The 19625-nt window shown below is 39.3% G+C and overlaps 1 protein-coding gene across 2 annotated transcripts in view; it reads left to right on the top strand.

Moving 5' to 3' along the window:
* Positions 1-19625, top strand: part of Nup205 (nucleoporin 205) — a 67912-nt gene that overhangs the window by 31917 nt on the left and 16370 nt on the right. For both annotated transcript variants that reach the window (XM_057776194.1, XM_057776185.1), the window contains exons 16-30: positions 1289-1388; positions 1973-2110; positions 2936-3125; positions 4450-4570; positions 6580-6661; positions 6923-7087; positions 7378-7502; positions 9705-9819; positions 13681-13830; positions 14756-14827; positions 15138-15295; positions 15795-15875; positions 16335-16526; positions 16984-17251; positions 17344-17442. In XM_057776194.1, coding sequence (XP_057632177.1) covers positions 1289-1388; positions 1973-2110; positions 2936-3125; positions 4450-4570; positions 6580-6661; positions 6923-7087; positions 7378-7502; positions 9705-9819; positions 13681-13830; positions 14756-14827; positions 15138-15295; positions 15795-15875; positions 16335-16526; positions 16984-17251; positions 17344-17442 — 2056 coding nt within the window. The remainder of the gene's footprint in view (positions 1-1288; positions 1389-1972; positions 2111-2935; positions 3126-4449; positions 4571-6579; positions 6662-6922; positions 7088-7377; positions 7503-9704; positions 9820-13680; positions 13831-14755; positions 14828-15137; positions 15296-15794; positions 15876-16334; positions 16527-16983; positions 17252-17343; positions 17443-19625) is intronic.

Genomic DNA, 19625 nt, shown 5'->3' with positions numbered 1-19625 from the left:
TTATTTTTTAGTGATGATAAATACAAGGGGATACATTTTATTTAGTCTCTAGAATCCCCTTTTAACATAAATGTCCTGATCTTATGAAATATTAATAGCAACCTTGCTTCATTAAACATCATTTGAGATGAGCAGTGCATGTGTGCTCATCACAGTCTTTTCACAGAATGTTCTGACTCATGTTTAAACAAGTGTGTTTTAGACGTCTGTACAAGGTCATTGTGACCACAGTGTTTGCAGCTCTAGTCACCCACGTGCTCTCCAGATAATTTTTGTCCATCTGAGTTCCTCTGCAAACATTGGTGCTTTCCTTGCTGCTTCCTGTTTTTTTTTTCCTGAAAAATTTTTGTCAATTTTTATAATGTTATTTACTTGAAACTTTCTTTAGTTTAATTTAGGTAACTACATCTTAAGACAGTGAATTCTCAAGACTACAGTACTTTAGATTGAGATTAATTCTATAGCATTTAGAGGTAGTAGATTTAACAGTCTTCAAATCTGTGAGGTGATAATGTCTTTTTTTGAAAATCCAAAAGGCCAGAGTGTAGTCCCATTCTAAAACTCAGCCCTGATAAAATTGAATAGTTTAACGACTTCAAAACAATCATTTAAAAAAGCAGCATAACCAGACCTCTGTGTAAGGGTTGCAGCTGTGCTGTAAGGGAGATCAGTGGCTTGCATGTGCAGTCGGGCTCAGTCTCCACCATCACAAAAGGAAATAGGTAATAAAATACTCTCTGCAATGGATTTTAAAGCAAAGTTTAAATTTCGCTGAGTATATAGCTGTACTTACGTGTCCTTCCATATAAACTATTTTAAGTCCATCTTTAACAGTCAGATGGTTATGGGGGCATTTGGGGCATTTTGGCTGGTTGTTGGGTAGAGAACCCTGGTCTGAGCCGTGTGGCCTGAGGGTTTAGGTCACTGTGCTGAGCTTCATATGAAGCTTCCTAGAGAAAATGCTAATGTTTGAACTTTATAGAAATCTGATATTGTGTAATTATAAAGTGAACATGGTCAGATGCTCAGTACCTTAAACTTGTAAAAGAGCTCAAACTTTGACTGAAGAGACACTTCTTAAATAACATCTAAAACATGTTCTATCTGTAGAAAAGCCAACCTGTTATCCTTTGACAGATGACAATGTGAATTAAGAATGTTTGCATAAATTCATAAAGTAGACTAGTGACTTTGTCTCTTTTCTGGAGAGTAGAGTGGAGGGAATGGAAAACTTGACAATTCTCACCTTGGACCGTTCATTGTTGCTGATTTTTTTTTTTTCCTGTAGTGGGAAGTTGCTGAGGTTGTCTTGGAAGTATTTTATAAGCTACTGAGAGATTATGAGCCTCAGCTTGAAGATTTTGTAGATCAGTTTGTGGAGCTACAAGGTAAGTGTCAGAGTTTGATTTACTGACTATGTATATAAATGTTAGTTAAAATTTATGATTAAAATTAGAATTTAATCTTTGCTTTACTGTTTTAATCATGTTCTGTGAAAGAGAAAATAGGATTTTACTCAGTACTCAGGTCATAGTTCCTTCCATGAGTTCACTTGTTTTGATGGTGGGCCCTGGTCCCCATGCACAGGCGCCATTTCTCTATGGGACTGATGCCCTCTACGGCTTGTGTCCCTGTTGCAGCTTTAGGCTTGCCTTTACCTGAGTTTATCCTGTTTTAAGTTATAGTGATATACATTTCACAGAAACAGAGAGTCTAACAGAAGTTGTGACTGAGGGGCCTGTGAGATGGACACTCACTGTTTCTTCATAGGTAATAGCACTTGCGTGGTCTCCGTTAAATCCCTGGAATTTACAGTAGAAGAGAACTGATTCCAACAAGTTATGTTCTGAACATGCACATGCACGCACGTGTGCATACAGACACGTGCATGCGCGCACACACACTCACGCATGATATTAAATAGTTTTAAGCCAATGCTGGCTCATCATCTGTTGCACTGTGTCCTATTTAGGAGAAGAAATCATAGCCTATAAGCCACCTGGCTTCAGTCTGATGTATCATCTTCTGAATGAGTCACCAATGTTGGAACTTGCTCTCAGTTTACTGGAAGAAGGAGTTAAGCAGCTAGATACCTACGCGCCTTTCCCTGGTATGTGCCCGAAAGTCTGTGTGACTTCAGAACTGGTGACATCTTTGGCTTTTGTAGTGTAAGAGTCTCTCAACAACAACTTCCAGTGAGTCATTATGAGCGAAAACAGACTGAATTACTGAGACTGGTTCATTGTTACTATCTCATTTCAGGGTCTTCTGCAGATAATTCAAATGTTTCTTTCGCTTTCACATCTTTAACATGCTTAACTCTGAATTTGAATCCTGTGCTGTGTCTTACTTGAAGCCGGTCTCTTACTCTCACTCAGCACTACTGACAGTTTTGATCGCTCTACTGTGGGTGCTGGACTATGTGCTATATGCTTCTGTCTACTGGGTTCCAGTTACACCTTCTTAGTCAGAACAGTATGAGTGTTTATAGGTGTTATGAAATGGTCACTGGGCACACATTACCCCATTCAGAGAGCCATTGTCTAAAGCAGTGGTTCTCAACCTGTGGGTCATGACTCCCTTTGGATCAAATATTAGATATCCTGCATATCAGATATTTATAATATGATTCTTAACAGCAAAATTACAGTTTTGAAGTAACAATGAAATTAATTTTATGGTTGGGGGTCACTACAGCATGAGGCTGCAGCAGTACTAAAAGGCTGCAGCATTAGGAAAGTTGAGAACTGCTGCTCTAGAGGATCACGGAAAAGAGAAGCTAATATATGAGTAGCCTGGGCCACAGGAATAACTGGGTGGGTGCTGTTAAACGTTTGTAAAAAAACAAGGACGTTTTGAAACTAAAACCTGCCTTTTAAGTTTGTTTTCTCATTTCCAAGATTGATTTAGATTCTAACTTCCTTTGGGATTACAGGGAAGAAACACCTGGAAAAAGCAGTTCAGCATTGCTTAGCACTTCTCAATCTCACTCTGCAAAAGGAGAACCTTTTCATGGACCTTCTGAGAGAGAGTCAGCTGGCTCTCATCGTCTCTCCTTTGGAACAGCTCTTGCAGGGGATTAATCCCAGAACTAAGAAGGCTGACAATGTGGTTAATATTGCCAGGTAAGGCACATTTGTCAGGAGAGCAAGAGAATGACAGAGTCTCTCCAGTTCTTAGTCTCTTTTTTGTTGAGTATTTAATACATCACAGATTATTGGGTTTGGCCTACTTTAACCTTATCTAATTCCACTCCTTTATTTCAATCACTCTGAGCCTTATCATGCCTTTTTTTTTCCTCTTCCTACCTCATTCTGTGTCCTAAAAGTTTAGGTTCAAAATGAACAGAGTTTGTTTTCTGGAGGGAAACTCAGTATTTGAGGGCTAGGGATAGAGAGCCACCCCCAGTCCTATATACATACATGGATTTACACACGTACATTTGCTGACATTCTGGTGGTTTGGTGTTGCACCTCAGCTTCTTCATATGTGATCTTTGGGAGTGCTTCTGTCCACATATCCTTTTGTGAGGGCAGTCTTCTTGTATCCTTGTCTTAGTTATGTTTTCCATTGCTCTAATAAAACAATGAGATCAAAAACAACTTGAAGAGAAAAATTTTTATCTTACAGCTCTCGGCTCACACTCCCATCTCTGATTGAAGTCAGGAAGGAATTCAAGGCGGAAATCTGGAATCAGAAACTTAATCAGAGGCCATGGAAGAATGGTGCTTACTGGCCTGCTCCTCGTGGCTTGTTTAGCTTCTTATAGTATCCAGGTGTATGAGCCCTGGGGTGGCACCGCCCGTAGTGAGCTGGGCCCTCATACATAAACTGTCAATCAAGAAAAATCACTGGCTGCCCAAAGCCCAGTGTGGTGGAAACATCTTCTCAATTGAGGTTTCCTCTTCCAAAATGATTCTAGTTTGTGTCAGATTGACATAAACATAGCCAGCACAATCCTCCTTAATCACCTTATGGGTGCTTGATTTCCTACATATACAAAGGCCCTTTTTCAAATAGTCATTTGTAGACTAAGACTTTCACACAGGTATTTTGGAAGGCATGACTTGGCTTAACTCAACTTGTATGAAGAGGTTCTTTTGTAGCTATAAGGGGACACTTTTCTCTCATTTGTCCAAAAGTGTTATATTGTAGGTGAACTGTAGACTTTAAGTTTTCTTTTTCTTTTAAGAGTTACTTATTTTTAATTTTTATATGTATTTGTGTGTGCCTGCTTGTGCATATGCACCTGCAGAGGTCAGAGGTGAGGTTGAATCCTCTAGAGCTGGAGTTTGAGGTAATTGTAAGCAGATGTTGGTGTTGAGAGCCAGACCAGGTCCTCCACAAATTTGCTTAGCCATAGCCATCTTCAAACCCCCAAATTTTCTTTTCTGACAACAGTGAAAAGCCAAGCTTGATCACATTGTTTTTCAATGTTTTCTTCTGAAGGTATCTATATCATGGGAACAGTAATCCTGAATTGGCATTTGAAAGTGCCAAGATCCTCTGCTGTATCTCTTGCAATTCCAACATTCAGATCAAATTGGTTGGCGATTTCACACATGACCAGGTAACTGATTCTCTTGTTGATGCATTCTAGCGGCTACAGTGTCTGGATGAGTTGTATTGTTGTTTGTGGAATGATCTTCAAAGAGTAGGTGCATTCATAAGAGATAGGTGAGGAAGTAGCTGTGCACTCGACTGCGATTTGTCTTTGAAGTTAATCCTTTGCAGCGTGATACCCTCTGCAGTGTGCTCTGTGTTTGCACTCTAGTATGTGACTATGTTGTCTACAAAATGGCCGTCACTCTCAGCATTTGAAGACATTGATCTTGTAGCCACATCTGTGTGCTGACCTAATTACCTTTGTGGTTTTCTGGTGATCCACAGTTGTGCTATGTTTGCTGTTATAGAGTGTTTTTAAGGATCTTTTTTTTCTTCTTCCTGAGACCGTTACTGTATTGTTTCAGTGATCCTCCTGCCTCCATCTGTGGAGAGGTTGACTCTGAGCCTGTGTTCTATATTGGCTCAAATGCTCCTTTTTCTATATTGGCTCAAATGCTCCTTTTTCTTCTGTTCCTAATAGTTTAGTTTCTCCTTTTCTCATTTGAAATGGTGTTATGTTGCCTTGGCTGGTCCAGGCTCCACTGAAGAGGTGGGTTCTGAGCTCTGCTGTGCTGTCCTTGGTGGATTGCTGCAGCTGTGTTTCATCTGTAAACATCTATGTCTGTAGGAGGCTCTACTTAACTAAAATACAGGCCTTTACTGCATCTCCTCAACAGTGCTTCAAAACAGGAGCCGTTTTATCACTCAGGTGAAATAGATCTTATTTTGTTGTTTTTAAGTTTTTGTTTTGTGTGTGAGAGGGAGAGAGAGGGAATGGGTCTCCATGCACAAGGCCTGCAGAAGTGGGTTTGGAGGTCAGAGGACAACTTGGAGGAGTCAGTTTTCCTCTTCCCATGTGGGTTCTGGGGTTTGAATTCAATTCATTATGCTCAGCAGCAAGCACCTGCACTCGCTCAGCCATCTCACGAGCCCCCAGATCGTCATTTGGCTGTAGCTCTTATAAGACCTTTCACATTACTGGGTTCCCTGCCACTGTGTCAGTAGTTCACTAGCTGTAGCAAATGAAAGTGACCTCACATCTTTGTGAGTCCCCTTGGAATGATGGCAGTACCAAGGATGAGAGCTACTGTGAGATGCAGATGTGGCTTCTGGAATCTGGCCTTTTTTCTGTTTTTGAGAATGGGTCTGGCTATGTGGTTCAGACTTGGCACCAGGCATGTCCTATCCCTCTTAAGTGCTGGGTCACAGGTGTGAGCCACTATGCTGAGCTTTAAATTAAGTTCAAATTATCATTCCTGATCAGAGCATACTCTTTCCTGTCAGGTTTCTTTTCTTTTTCCCTCCTTCCCTTTTCTTTTTATTTTTTGAGGAAGGGTCTCATTATGTAACCTTGGTTGGCGCGGAACTCACTGTGTAGACCAGGTGAGTCTTGAACTTAGATCTGTCTACCTCTGTCTCCCAGGGGCTGGGATTGAGGTGTCTCATCACACTTAGTCTGCTTTCTTTTTTCAGAGCAAGCTGACTTCAAATTTAGGATCATCCTACCTCAGCTTCCTGAGTGTTTGGATTACAGGTGCATGCCACTATGTCTGCTTTGACTGTGTGTAGCAATATAAATAGCTAAGTTTTCTTTTAGTTAAAAGCATCTAAAATCTAGGGACGAGAGTGGGGGAGGGGAGAGGGATTGAGATTAGTGGTTAAAAGTACTGACTGCTCTTCCAGAAGACCTGGGATTAAGTCTCAGGGCCCGTGTGGTCGCTCATAGTTGTTTGTAACTCCAGTTCCAGGGGATCTGGCTACTCTTCTGGCTTCCTTGGACACCAGGCATGCACTTGGTACACAGACATACATGCAGGCAAAATACCCATACACATAAAATTCAAAACAAAACAACCTAAATACTGGGGCAGATTTGGCTTTGTTTTCACAGGTGAATAAATGGGCCGTGTTTACCATTGGTTGTCTAATGTGTAGAGTTTTATTAATTCATCATTTTTCTGTCTGTGACTTCAGAGTGTAAGCCAGAAGCTGATGGCTGGATTCGTAGAGTGCTTGGATAGTGAAGACACAGAAGAATTTGTTCGTGTTGAAGAGGGTATGGCTCTGATTAACAGATGTGTTTTTATTTTATATACATATGCAGTATAAAGAGAAAAACCTTGAAACATCTGGTGCTTGTGTAAGAGAAATTGAGAATTTGCTAGAATAAATAGTTTTAAGATTGTTTAAATCAAAGCATTTGTAGTGGTCAGTAAAGAATTAAGTAGATTTGGGGTTTTGAGTACACGCTTCTTTAAAGTTTGGTGTGCTTTCCTTCCGTTGATATTTGATTTTGTTCTGTGGTTTCTGTATTCAGGTGCAGAATATGAGAAGAAGTTAGCTGCAATCCGCCATGAAACGAGAATCCACATCTTGAATCTTCTCATTACATCTCTAGAACGCAATCCACCCAATCTTGCTCTCTACCTGTTGGGCTTTGAATTGAAGAAACCCATCAGTACTACGAACCTGCAAGACCCAGGTATAGCTGTACCACACATGGGCATCTATTTCTTATGTGTTTGTTGATGTAAGTTTTCATTTATTAAATTATGGGTTCACACGGCAATTCACTTAGAAAATGACATTTGAAAATGACATTAGGATCAAAGATTTAGAGAATTTAGATTTGTCAATTTCCTGTATCAGTATTTCCTGTAGCACTTTCACAGTTGAGCATGTATTTCTAAAATTAGACTGTGATAAAGGGAACTCAGATTTTGTGATGCAGAAACCCTGAGAAAACTTGCATTTCCTTTTGGTTCCATGTAGGAGTGTTAGGCTGCCCTCGGACCTGCCTGCACGCCATCCTCAACATCCTGGAGAAAGGGACAGAAGGGAGGACTGGCCCTGTGGCTGTGCAGGAGTATCCTCAGCTGGCCGAGCTGTGCTACCAGGTACGTAGTGGATAGCACTCTGAGGAACTGAACAGAAACTTGGGCACTGAGTTCATAGATGGAAGAGGGGCATTTAGGATAGAAATGAGTTCATATAACAATTTCTCCAGTCTTTATGGATAAAATCCATGAGGCATAAACAAAATCCTGCAGATGTGCAGTACTGACAGTGGGAGAAATGAGAACTACGGGGTGTTTTCATGGATTTTACCAGTGGTGCTGTATTTAAAGTATGTTTTGGGGGGCGTTCTAGAGCATGCTTGGGTCAAAAGATCCCTGGTCGCCATCTGTATCCCCTGGCAGGTTGAGCCAGCTTGGGCATGCTATGTAGCTTCTCTGGTGTTGAATTTTCTATCTGTGAAATGGATTGCCGAGGCATAGTGTGCCAGTACAAGCGGCACCTTTGAAGAAGCCTATGAAGAAGGAAGTCCTCAACTGTGGAGATGGCAGAATCTGAGTAGAGTTCAGATTTGCTTGAGAACTTTCCCTTGTGCTTGTGTCTTGTTTTACTCAATTTACAAGTGTTCTGAGAACTAGAGTTTATAATTCGTGACTAATTCCTCAACTTAAGGTCAAGAGCACTATGATTCGCATTTCATGGCTTAAAAGGTAGGATTATTCTCCCAGTGTAATGGAGACATATCTGTTATTTTCATGTTTGTCTTTGTGATTTTCAGTATTCACTTTTGTACTCTGGTTTTCCCAAACATTCATGCTTCTTTGAATCTGAATTAGATCTTCTTTAATGAGAGATCAGAGGTAATTGAAGCTCAGTGTTATGGAATCTTATATGCAGAAGTAGTTGAAAAGCTTATCATCTACGTCAGGGATGTGTATTTTTAAGAGACATATTTGACTCTTGCTTTGTCTGCCAGCCGATATTCAGACTGGTACATTCAAGTTGTCTTCTCCAGCTTTCCAAAGAGCTGGGACTGTTACCTGACCACCACAACTGACTTAATTATTTCTGTTATTAAAGACAGATGGACTCTTGGTTTATTTTGCGTGATTTTCATGTTTATGCCATTTTGTCTATTTAGGTATTTCTGATAATCATGTACATAATGGAGATCTTTGTATATTTATCAGGTCTCAGTTTTTCTTAGATTGATATAAATGCTTCCCCCTCAAATTTACTATTTTGTTAAAGTTGTATTCAGAGCTTATATTTGTAATATAGTGAAGTTTGCAAATCTTTGTAATTATTTTATTTTATTATGAAGTTTTATTTATTTGAATAAAATACATGATAAATTTGGGTTCAACTTTTTAAATAGTTTCTGTTTAGTCATAGTCTATGCTTGTGCCAAGATAGTCATAGACTGTTATTACCAGCGACCTCAGATTTGGCTAGGAGAATACTCTTCTTATAGTCACAGAAATGTATTGCTAGTATTAATTCAAACTCATCAGCCCATGTAAAGACTCTGCTTCTCAAGTCATGTTGCATCCTTCAGCCACATATTGATTCATTGTTGAACTACTTTGTAATTTTTTTAAATAGTGATTGTTTGAATTCTACTAAGTTTTACTGGGTTTTTTTGAAGTTGGATAAAGTAATTATGATTTTTCACAAGTGGCTACTAGGTAGTACTACTACTAATTAAAATATAAAAGCTTAATTAATTTTGTGTTTGTATTAATAAATATGTTTAGAATGATTCCAAGATTTAGTCCTGTCATATAAAACTTTTTTATTTTTATTTTGAATGCAAGGTCTTGCTATGTAAGCTAGGCTGGGCTTGAACTAATGATTACCCTGCTTCAGCTTCCTTAGTTCTGGGATTATACGCCATGTCTGCAAATGTCAGTACTTTGAACTGGGTTTCAGTGTGTATTCTTGAGCTGGCACACCAAGGACCTGGGTTTAGAAATCTAAGCTTATGGGACTGGAGAGATAGCTCAGCAGTTAAGAGCACTGACTGCTCCTTCAGAGGTCCTGAGTTTATTTCCCATCAACCACATGGTGGCTCACAGCCATCTATAATGGAATCCTATACCCTCTCCTAACATGCATGTGTTCGTTCATATGGATAGAGAGCACTCATCAACATAAAATACATAAGTTTTTTTTAAGTATAAGCTTACATTTTTTATACATGTGATTTTCCATTTGCTTGGATTATTGATGCATCTTAATTCTTTACATTCATATTTTGCTATCTTGAAGTCAGTACTGACTGAGAGCTTTTATTTTATTAGGTGATCTATCAGTTATGTGCGTGCTCTGATACATCTGGTCCTACTATGAGGTACTTGAGAACCAGCCAGGATTTCTTGTTTTCTCAGTTGCAACATCTTCCTTTCTCTAACAAAGGTAGGACATTATATTGCTTTATTACTATAAGATGAGAACTCTTACCTGAAAGGCTTGGAATAAGAAATGTTTCAGAATTTGAATATTTAACTGACGAGTTGGTTGATAGGTTCTTTATCTGGACCTGAGCTTGGCCTTTGATGTACTCTTCCTCAGCTGGGATTAAAGGTGTACACCACCACGACCCACACCAGTCCCTTTGATTTTGGAGTAGTTCATACATCTAAGGTATCCTGGGGACTGTACCCAATTCTAAACATGAAGTTCATGTGTGTATGCAAACCTTATAGGAATAGCCTGAAGTTCATTTTACCACAGATTTTTAGTGTGCCTTCATTTTGTCTGCAACCTGTCATGTGAGGTCAGACGTAGACTTTTATGCTTGTGGCATGTGGGCACTTAGGAATCTTGGGGTTTAGAACATGTTGGGTTTTGTGTTTTCAGCCTAGGATTGGTCATATTGTGTAACAGATGCCTACCCTGCTGTTGCCTGGCCTTATTAACACAATTTAGAGAGCAGGTTGTGGACCTCATTTGTTTCCTATTTTCACTTCTAGTGTAAAATACACGAGTATAATCTGAATGAGGGAATTTGGTTCTTTACTAACAAAACTTAAAGGCTATGTTGGAGGGATAAGATCTCTGAAATTGGATATTCTCTCTTCCTCTGTGTGTGTGTTATTTGTGCGTGGGTGTGCACATGTGGAGATGAGAGAACAACTTTTCCTGTCTCCTTCCATCTTCCGTGAGTCAGAGCTGCGGTTTGAACTCAGTCATCAGGTTTATGTGGCAGGGCTTTTACCTGCTAAGACATCTTGCCTGCTTGTGAATGAATATTTCTTAGAAGAATTTCTGATTTACATTTGTGTCTTATATATATTCGAAACTAGTCAAATTGTTTTGAAATAAAACTCTGAAAAGTAATCTTAAAGGAAATTATAAATCTAGTTTATTGACATGACTACGAACTGTTCTAGCCTAATTTAAACTTTATCAAGATTGTTTTTCCTTTTTAAAATTAGAAAACATATTTAAAACAAGTTTGTGTTTTCCCCTGCATGTATGTATCTGTGCGTCATATGTGTATGCTTGGTGTTCATGAAGGCAGGAAGTCTTATCTCCCCAGCCTCTTTGGTTGGTTGGTGCGCACGCGGGCGTGTGTCTTGTCTGTCTGTCTGTCTGTCTGTCTGTCTGTCTGTCTGTCTGTCTGTCTGTCAAGACAGGGTTTCTCTGCGTTGCCCTGGCTGTCTTGGAACTTGCTGTCTTAGAACTCGTCCTAGATCAGGTTGGTCTCAAACTCAGAGATCCCCCTGCCTCTGCCTCCTGAGTGCTGAGATTAAAGGTGTGTGCCACCACCACCTGGCTTTCTCTCTTCTCTTCTCTTCTCTTCTCTTCTCTTCTCTTCTCTTCTCTTCTCTTCTCTTCTCTTCTCTTCTCTTCTCTCTCTGTCTCTCTCTCTGTGACTTTTTTCTTTTTTGTGTGTGGTTTTTCAAGATAGGCTTTCTCTGTTTAACAATCCTGGCTATTCTTAAACTCACTTTGTATACCAGGCTGGCCTTGAACTCACAGAGACCCGCCTGCCTCTGCCCGTGGAGTGCTGGGATTAAAGACACTCATCACGACTGCCTGGCTTTTATTTTCTTCTACTGAACTATTTGCAAACTTTTTTCTCTATGTTTTTGTGTTAATCTCTTACACATATAGTAGAATTTATTATTATTTTTTATTATATTTTGCACAACAGCATGCCTGTAGAGATTAAAGGACAGTTTTTAGGGGGTGGTTCTCTCCTTTCGCCACACAGTTCCTAGGGATCAGTCTCAGGTAGTTGGGCCTGGTGCAGGTACCCTTATCTCCTGAGCCATGTTACAGCCAACCTAAGGGTGTCTTGAATTTGTGTGTTCAGGCCATTCTCCACAGCCTCAACCTCCTGAGCGACTGAACCCACAGACCTGCACTGTCGTATAGGCCTGAAGCTTATCTTATATCGTCATAGTTTGAAACCGAGGTCCATACATTCTGTTTTACATTTCTAGTGCTAGTAATTGTCAGCTTTCTCATTTTCTCGAAAAACTGTAAGATCTTTGGGAATTATCTAATTGACAGTTTTATATTTTTATAATTTTCTCATTTTTAATTGAGGTTTTGCTTATACAAAAACATTATAGAAACTTTAAAATTTTATACATGAGTATATACAAAAGAATAGTCACTGTCTGGCTTATGATATATGTGTTGTAAAGATTGACTTAGCTTGGCCTATATCTTAGTTATGGCTTCTATTGCTGTGATAAACACCATAACTAAAAGCAACCTGGGGAGGAAAGGGTTTATTTTATCTTACCAGTGTCAGGTCACACTCTGTATCACTGAGAGGAGTCAGTCAGAAACTCAAGTAGGAGTTTGGAGGCAGGAACTGAAGCAGAAACCTTGAGCACTGCTGACTGGCTTGCTCAGCCTACTTATACCGTCCTGGCCAGGAACCCAGGATGGCATCCTGCAATGGGCCAGACCCTCCCACTTCAATCTCTAAGAAAATGTCTCACAGATGTGCCTAATATGTCTGTGATCTGAACGAGGCACTTTCTCAGTTGTGGCTCCTATGTCGGGTTGACACAAAGAACAACCAGGATAGACTGACATCTGCTAATATTATTGCTTGGTCATTATGTTTGTGTTACCATCATTTAGTACATCAAAGCACAGGATCCATCAAGCATAAAAATACTGAGCCAGGGGGGCTGGAGAGATGGCTCAAAGGCTAAGAGCACTGCCTGCTCTTCCAGAGGTCCCGAGTTCAATTCCCAGCAACTACATGGTGGCTCACAACCATCTGTAATGAGACCTGGTGCCTTCCTTGCCAGCAGTACATTGTATGCTTAATAAATAAATAAAATCCTTAAAAAAAAATACTGAGCCAGGAATGGTCACACATGCCTACAATTGCAGCATTAAGAGGCTGAGGCAGGTGGGCTGTATTTGAGACTTGCCTTGGTTATATTGCAAGACTATTTCAAAGCATAATAATACTAAATATGAAAACTTCTTTTGAAAGATTTATTTTTAAATTTTATATATGTGTGTTTCCCTTTGTGTTTGTATATACCATATGCCTGCGGGAATCCGTGGAGCCCGGAAGAGAAGAGTGTCAGGTTCTCTGGAACTTGAGTTATAGGTAGTTGTGAGCTGCCATGTGGGTGCTGGGGATTAAATCAGGTCCTCTGCAAGAGTAGGAAGTGTTCTTAACTATGGAGATGTCTCTCCAGCCCCTTTAAGTTTCTTTTATATATGGAATTTATAGTCCTGATTATATATGAAGGCAAGAGCTCCACTAGCTATTTTATCATCTATGATAAATTATGTATGTGAGTTTAAGTGTGTTTTAGGGAATGAAAGTATGATTTTTATGAATTGTTATATACTTGAAAATTACACTTAAAAACAAAGTAGAAAGTGGCATTAATATTAAATTATGGGAGACTTGTAAAATTGTTGTGCAACTAGTCTGGTAATCTTTTTTTTTGAGATAGTGCCTCATTATGTATCTGGCTGGCCTGAAACTTGCAATGTAGATCAAGCTAGCCTGGAATTCACAGCCCTCCTGTCTCCTGAGTGCTGAGAGTAAAGGCATATACCACGTCCGGCACTAATAAAAATTGTATTGTTCTCCTCATCTCTCGTGGACACAGAATAACTTCTTTTTCATTTGTGTCTTTTTTTTCTTTCATAATTTCATGTTCTGATCTTGATAGAAAGATTCAGAAATTACTGACTTTCATGAGGAAGTGTCTAGTGATTTGTGGAATTTTCTGGCCTTTTGTTACAACAATGGGAAATGAAATGTATTTCTTTAAATTCCAGAGTATGAAATCTCTATGCTGAATCAAATGTCTTGGCTTATGAAGACTGCCTCAATAGAACTAAGAGTGACTTCTCTGAATCGCCAGCGGTCACATACGCAGAGGCTTCTGCACCTCCTCCTGGATGACATGCCAGTGAAGCCGTACTCAGGTGAGTGCTAATACTTCGTGTGCAGTGTCTTGACTGCTCTTGATGAGTGCACAGCTTACATTTAGGATGGCACTTGAGACAGAGCTGGTTATTCCCGGCTTTAGTATAGTTACCCTTAAAGCACAAAATTAAAAATTGTCCTTTAGCCAGGTATGGTGGCTCATGCCTTTAATTCCAATACTTGGGAGACACGGGGAGGGGCAGGTAGATCTCTGTGAGTTTGAATCTAGAGTGCTCTATATAGCGAGTTCCAGGACAGGTAGAGAGACTGTTTCAAAAAGAAAAGGGGGGGGGGGGGGGCGGGCCTGGAGAGATGGCTCAGAGGTTAAGAGCATTGCCTGCTCTTTAAAAGGTCCTGAGTTCAATTCCCAGCTACCACATGGTGGCTCACAACCATCTGTAATGAGGTCTGGTGCCCTCTTCTGGCCTCCAGGCATACATGTAGACAGAATATTGTATACATAATAAATAAATAAATATTTTTTAAAAAGGAGGGGGAACCCACCCAAACCCAAAAATGTCCTTCGATGTAATTTTATTTTCCTTTTAATGCATCTGCAAGTCATAATTTATACAAAATGGTGACATTTGTCTCACTGATCCAGCATGACTGGAGCTATTTCAACATGTATTATACATGCAAATGAACCATAAGCTTCTTTTTAATCATTTTCTTAGTATGATGAGGTCTTGCCAGTTTTGAAATTCTAATTATCCCCTTCAGAGTTATGGATGAGTCCCATAGGGATGAAAGGAGTTAGATGAACATTGCTAGTTAGTCCTCGTAATCTTTACATCTTAATTATTTATTTACAAAAGGCTCTTTGAACCAGAAACAAAATACAGTATGTTTGCCATTTCTAAGTAAATGTAATTTCAAAGTGTGTTTTTCCTTTTCTGATCTTTTTTATTGGTGCTCGAACAGATGGCGAAGGAGGAATAGAAGACGAAACTAGGTCTGTCTCTGGATTCCTTCATTTTGACACTGCCACAAAAGGTGAAGCCCTTGGAATTGTAGTATGTTGTAGACACATTACGTCGCTAAAAACTGTAAGATAATTTACATATATCTCTGGAGCCTGGACCTATAAAAAAGCCATGTCAAGGATTATTTGTTGTCAGTAGCCTTGGGTTTACAGAGCGGAGGGAAAATATCTTAGTGAATGGCCACATCAGAAATAAGTCAGGTTTATTAGATTTCAGCAAGGTCTTTGGTTCAGAGAATAGCATGTTCAAAGTGAGCTCTGTATGGTGGTTTATTCTCTCTTCTGTGCCTCGAGTATAGTTCATTTCCTTCTTGTTTCTAGTCCGTCGAAAGATTCTAAGTATTCTTGATTCGATTGACTTCAGTCAGGAGATTCCTGAGCCCCTGCAGCTGGATTTTTTTGACCGTGCTCAGATTGAGCAAGTCATTGCCAACTGTGAGCACAAGAATTTACGGGGACAGACGATCTGCAATGTCAAGGTGAGGATTCCGTCAAAGAACGGCAGTAGCAGTGCGTCAGACTTCCACTGTCGGGAAAGTGTGATTGTGTGTGTGTGTATTTTTATTCTTCCATGGAACTGATTTCTGTTATTAGCTTATTGGGCTATTTTGTCTAATAGTGAGGAATAAAACTCAGTAAATGCCCTACTTTCTTTAAGAGGTTTCGTCGACTTTCCTTTAGGTATTTTCCCACCCAGCTAAGACTACAAAGTAGTTTTCACTTTTTAGTTTTCTACCAAGGGAATGGTGACATCCTCAGCAAAGAGAGAACAATACTGATCACCCAGCATTAAATTGCTGCCCGAGTCCCTTTGGTACTACTTTGTGGAAGGAGGGGGATGGCTAATGTTTTTGTGCACATTGGACCATACCGCTGCTACACTGTGTCCAGAGATACCTGGACCTTTTCCAGTTAGGGTGGTTTATGGTAATTGCTGCGTATTATCCTACTGACATCTCTTTTTCACTAATTACTTAGCTTCTTCATAGGGTTCTCGTAGCTGAAGTCAATGCTCTTCAGGGTATGGCAGCCATTGGACAGAGGCCTCTGCTGATGGAGGTAAGCTCTGTTTGACACTCTGTTTGACACTATTTATACTACTTACGTTGCTTGCTTAAAAAGCAATAAATGCATGTGTGATTAGTAAACTACTTAAACATTAAGCTCTCATGAGGGCCAGTGAAATGACTCAGTGATCAGACTGAAGTTGTTGTCAAGCTAGACAACTTGAGTTTGCTCTCCAGAATGCAATGATAGAAGAAAAGAATGTATTCCCAGAAGTTGTCTGCTGAACCCTGCAAACACACAACAAATGAAATAGAATTAAACTTTCATGGAATCTTTTGTCTTTTTGTAATTTTTTTAATATTGAAATCTTAAAAGTTACACAATATTATTTATTAATAAATGTAATTTAAGTAAGTTTTCTTAATAAATGATAGTATTAAAAATAGGAAATTGTTTAAAACAGGTACGGTGTCCCTGAGTGTTAACCAGTTTCAATATTTATGGCTTTAGGAAATCAGCACTATTCTTCAGTATGTTGTTGGAAGAAACAAGTTGCTGCAGTGTCTTCATGCAAAGCGACACGCGCTGGAATCATGGAGGCAGCTGGTAGAGATTATACTAACCGCTTGTCCTCAGGAGCTCATCCAGGCAGAAGATCGACAACTGATTATTCGTGACATTTTACAAGATGTACATGATAAGGTGATTTACTTTCTGAGTTATTTTATATGACTAAAGATTTATATATATGAGTGTATAGTATAGGTATATGCATTTGCCTTTAAGTAAATATAATTTTTTTCTTGTTTTTAGATTAGAAGCAAACTAGAGTTTATAATACTGATGTGAAAGAATTAGTTACATACAGTTGTTCAATATTTTTCTTTTGAATAGTTCTAACATTCTTCTTTTTGTTTTTATTTATTTGTTTGTTTATTTTGAGACAGGGTTTATTGGTGTAACTTGTAGACCAGGCTGGCCTCAGACTCACAGAGATCCACCTGTCTCTACCTCATGAGTGCTGGAATTAGACGTGTGCGCCACCAGCGCTCGGCTTAGTTCTTGTATTGTTAAGGTAGTTGAAAAGCCTAGTGTGTGTGAGGCTTGTTAGCAGGGATGATGATGCTGGGTCTCACTCTGATCCCCTGGGCACTTTCAGGTGCTGGATGATGAAGCAGCACAGGAGTTGATGCCAGTGGTGGCCGGCGCTGTGTTCACCCTGACCGCTCACCTTAGCCAGGCTGTCCGCACAGAACAGAAGCAGCCACTGGTCTCGGGACCTGGCGAGGCCCATTACGCGTTCATGCTTGATAGTTCTTTGACCTCACCTCCTGCAGCAGAGAACCGGCCAATGGGTTTTGCTTCTATTGGAGATTCTTCGCTTCACATCATATTGAAGAAACTGCTAGACTTTATTTTGAAGACAGGTTTTTCCATCGACATCTTCTGTACATTTGATTTTGTTCTGAATTTGATTGGTAAAGAAGTTTTCACTTGACTGCATGTTTTTGTCTCCTAGGTGGTGGTTTCCAGCGTGTGAGGACTCACCTGTACGGCTCTCTACTTTATTACCTGCAGATTGCCCAGAGACCAGATGAGCCAGACACATTAGAAGCTGGTAAGGTTAGATTGATTTCTAATCTAGTCTCTTCTATTTTTAAGGATGATAACTTCTGAAACCTAAGTCAGTTTTCTATCTTTTGACTCAGTACAACTACAATTAGTAATCTTGACATAACTGTTAGATTGCTATAAAGCTGGGGTGTATGTTTAGTTTTTAAGAGTCTCAGGTGATGTGTAGTTTTATATACTTGAACTGCAGTGCACTGTTTGTAGACTTGGACAGTGTCTCTTCTTGCACCACAGTACGTACTTACTGAAGTCTTATAAAATGGCTCTATAGTAAGAACATAACTTTTAAGCAGTTTGCTTATTCATAGGCATAAAAATTCTAATACTTTACTATCACAGAAATACTGTCTCAAAATTCTCATATGTCTCTACTTTTCAAGAGGAAGATTTATGGTAGAATTCCCATATGAAACAGTATGCAGTTTTATTTTAATAGATTTTTTTTTTCATGGCCATATAAAAATGGTCTTACCTAGTACAAATGCTCATCTGTAGTATATGTGTATTTTTATACTAGTGTGAAGATTGTTTTACATAAATTCAAGGTAGGATTTCTTCATTAAAGCAGTGGTTCCAAGCCTTTCTAATACTGCAACCCTTTAATACAGTTCCTCATTGTTATGATGGCTGTCATTCATGCGTGGTACCTTAGAAGATAACAACAACCAATGGTAGATTTATAGAGGCATAACGCCTACTTAGTGTATGTGTGTGTATAAAAAATTTTCTGTGTTTGACTGTTTTGCCTGGATGTATATCTGTGTATCTGTGCACAGTGTGTCCCAGGCCAGAAGAAGATGTCAGATCCCTTGGAAGTGGAGTTACATATGGTTATGAGCTACCATGTAAGTGTTGGGGATCAATCCAGGTGCTCTGGAAGAGCAGTCAGTGCTCTTAACCTCTGAACCATCTGTACAGCCTCTGTATGCAGGTATTTTTAAGGTCAAGAAAAATAAATTGTTTAAAGAATCTTTTTTTTTTTTTCCCGAGACAGGGTTTCTCTGTAGCTACCGAGCCTGTCCTGGAACTAGCTCTTGTAGACCAGGCTGGCCTCAAACTCACAGAGATCCGCCTGTCTCTGCCTCCCGAGTGCTGGGATTAAAGGCTTGTGCCACCACCACCCAGCTAAAGAATCTTTTTGAATAATCAGACTCTTTTTAAAAAAGATGTAGTTGGGACTATTCATTCCCAATAACTCCCATATTTTTCTCTTAAAAAAGTATTTTTCATATTCCTTTAGTCAAAGTGGCAAACACTAGTTAACCACTAGGTGGAGGTCTATAGCACACTTAGAACAGTCATCAAGATGACAGTTTATTTCTATACAGATTGGCTCTTTGTTTAGCCCAGGCTAATCAAACTCAGAGTCTTGTACAGTGATCACAAGTGTGTGTTGTGTGTCTGGTTCAAGATGTAGTTCAGACCTGAGCATGGTGGGATATGCTGTTAATCCCATCACTCAGGAGCAGAAGTAGGTGAATCTCCATGAGTTTGAGGTCATCTTGGTCTACAAAGCAAGTTCTGGGACAGAGAAACCCTGCCTTGAAAAATAACAAAAAAATATGGTAGTTCAGAAACTAAAGAGGAAAATCATGAGATTAGTTTGAAATAAAAACTGTTGCTTTATTTGGTTATGAAAGTTTTATAAGGTTTGTATGACTCTTAATGAAATATATGTTTATACTACCAATGGTAATATATTTAAATTGCCCTTATAAATAATGTTTTTAATTTTAATAAATATTTCAATTTTTAAAACCCCAAAGATTGCCAGGCAGTGGTGGCGCACGCCTTTAATCCCAGCACTCAGGAGGCAGAGGCAGGCGGATTTCTGTGAGTTCGAGGCCAGCCTGGTCTACAAGAGCTAGTTCCAAGACAGGCTCAAAAGCTACAGAGAAACCCTGTCTTAAAAAAAATAAACCAAAACAAAACAAAAAAATCCCAAAGATTAAAACTTTCTGTTTTTCCTTTTTGAGTGATATTTTTTTCTATATCGTATCTGTTTCTTCTTAGCCAAATCCTCAAAGATGACAACAAACTATAAAAGCAAATTGATTAGCAGGGTAAATACAAGTTTTCAGTTCTCTTAGGATCCATAATTAATTTTACTTTCTGAAAGAGCCATACATTGAGTGTTATTAGTATACGTGCATGATATGTTCTTAAAGT

This window comes from Chionomys nivalis, chromosome 1, assembly GCF_950005125.1.
Source record: "Chionomys nivalis chromosome 1, mChiNiv1.1, whole genome shotgun sequence".
NCBI lineage: Eukaryota > Metazoa > Chordata > Mammalia > Rodentia > Cricetidae > Chionomys > Chionomys nivalis.
Note: the sequence above shows the minus strand (reverse complement) of the source record. Positions and strands in the feature narration are given on the sequence as shown.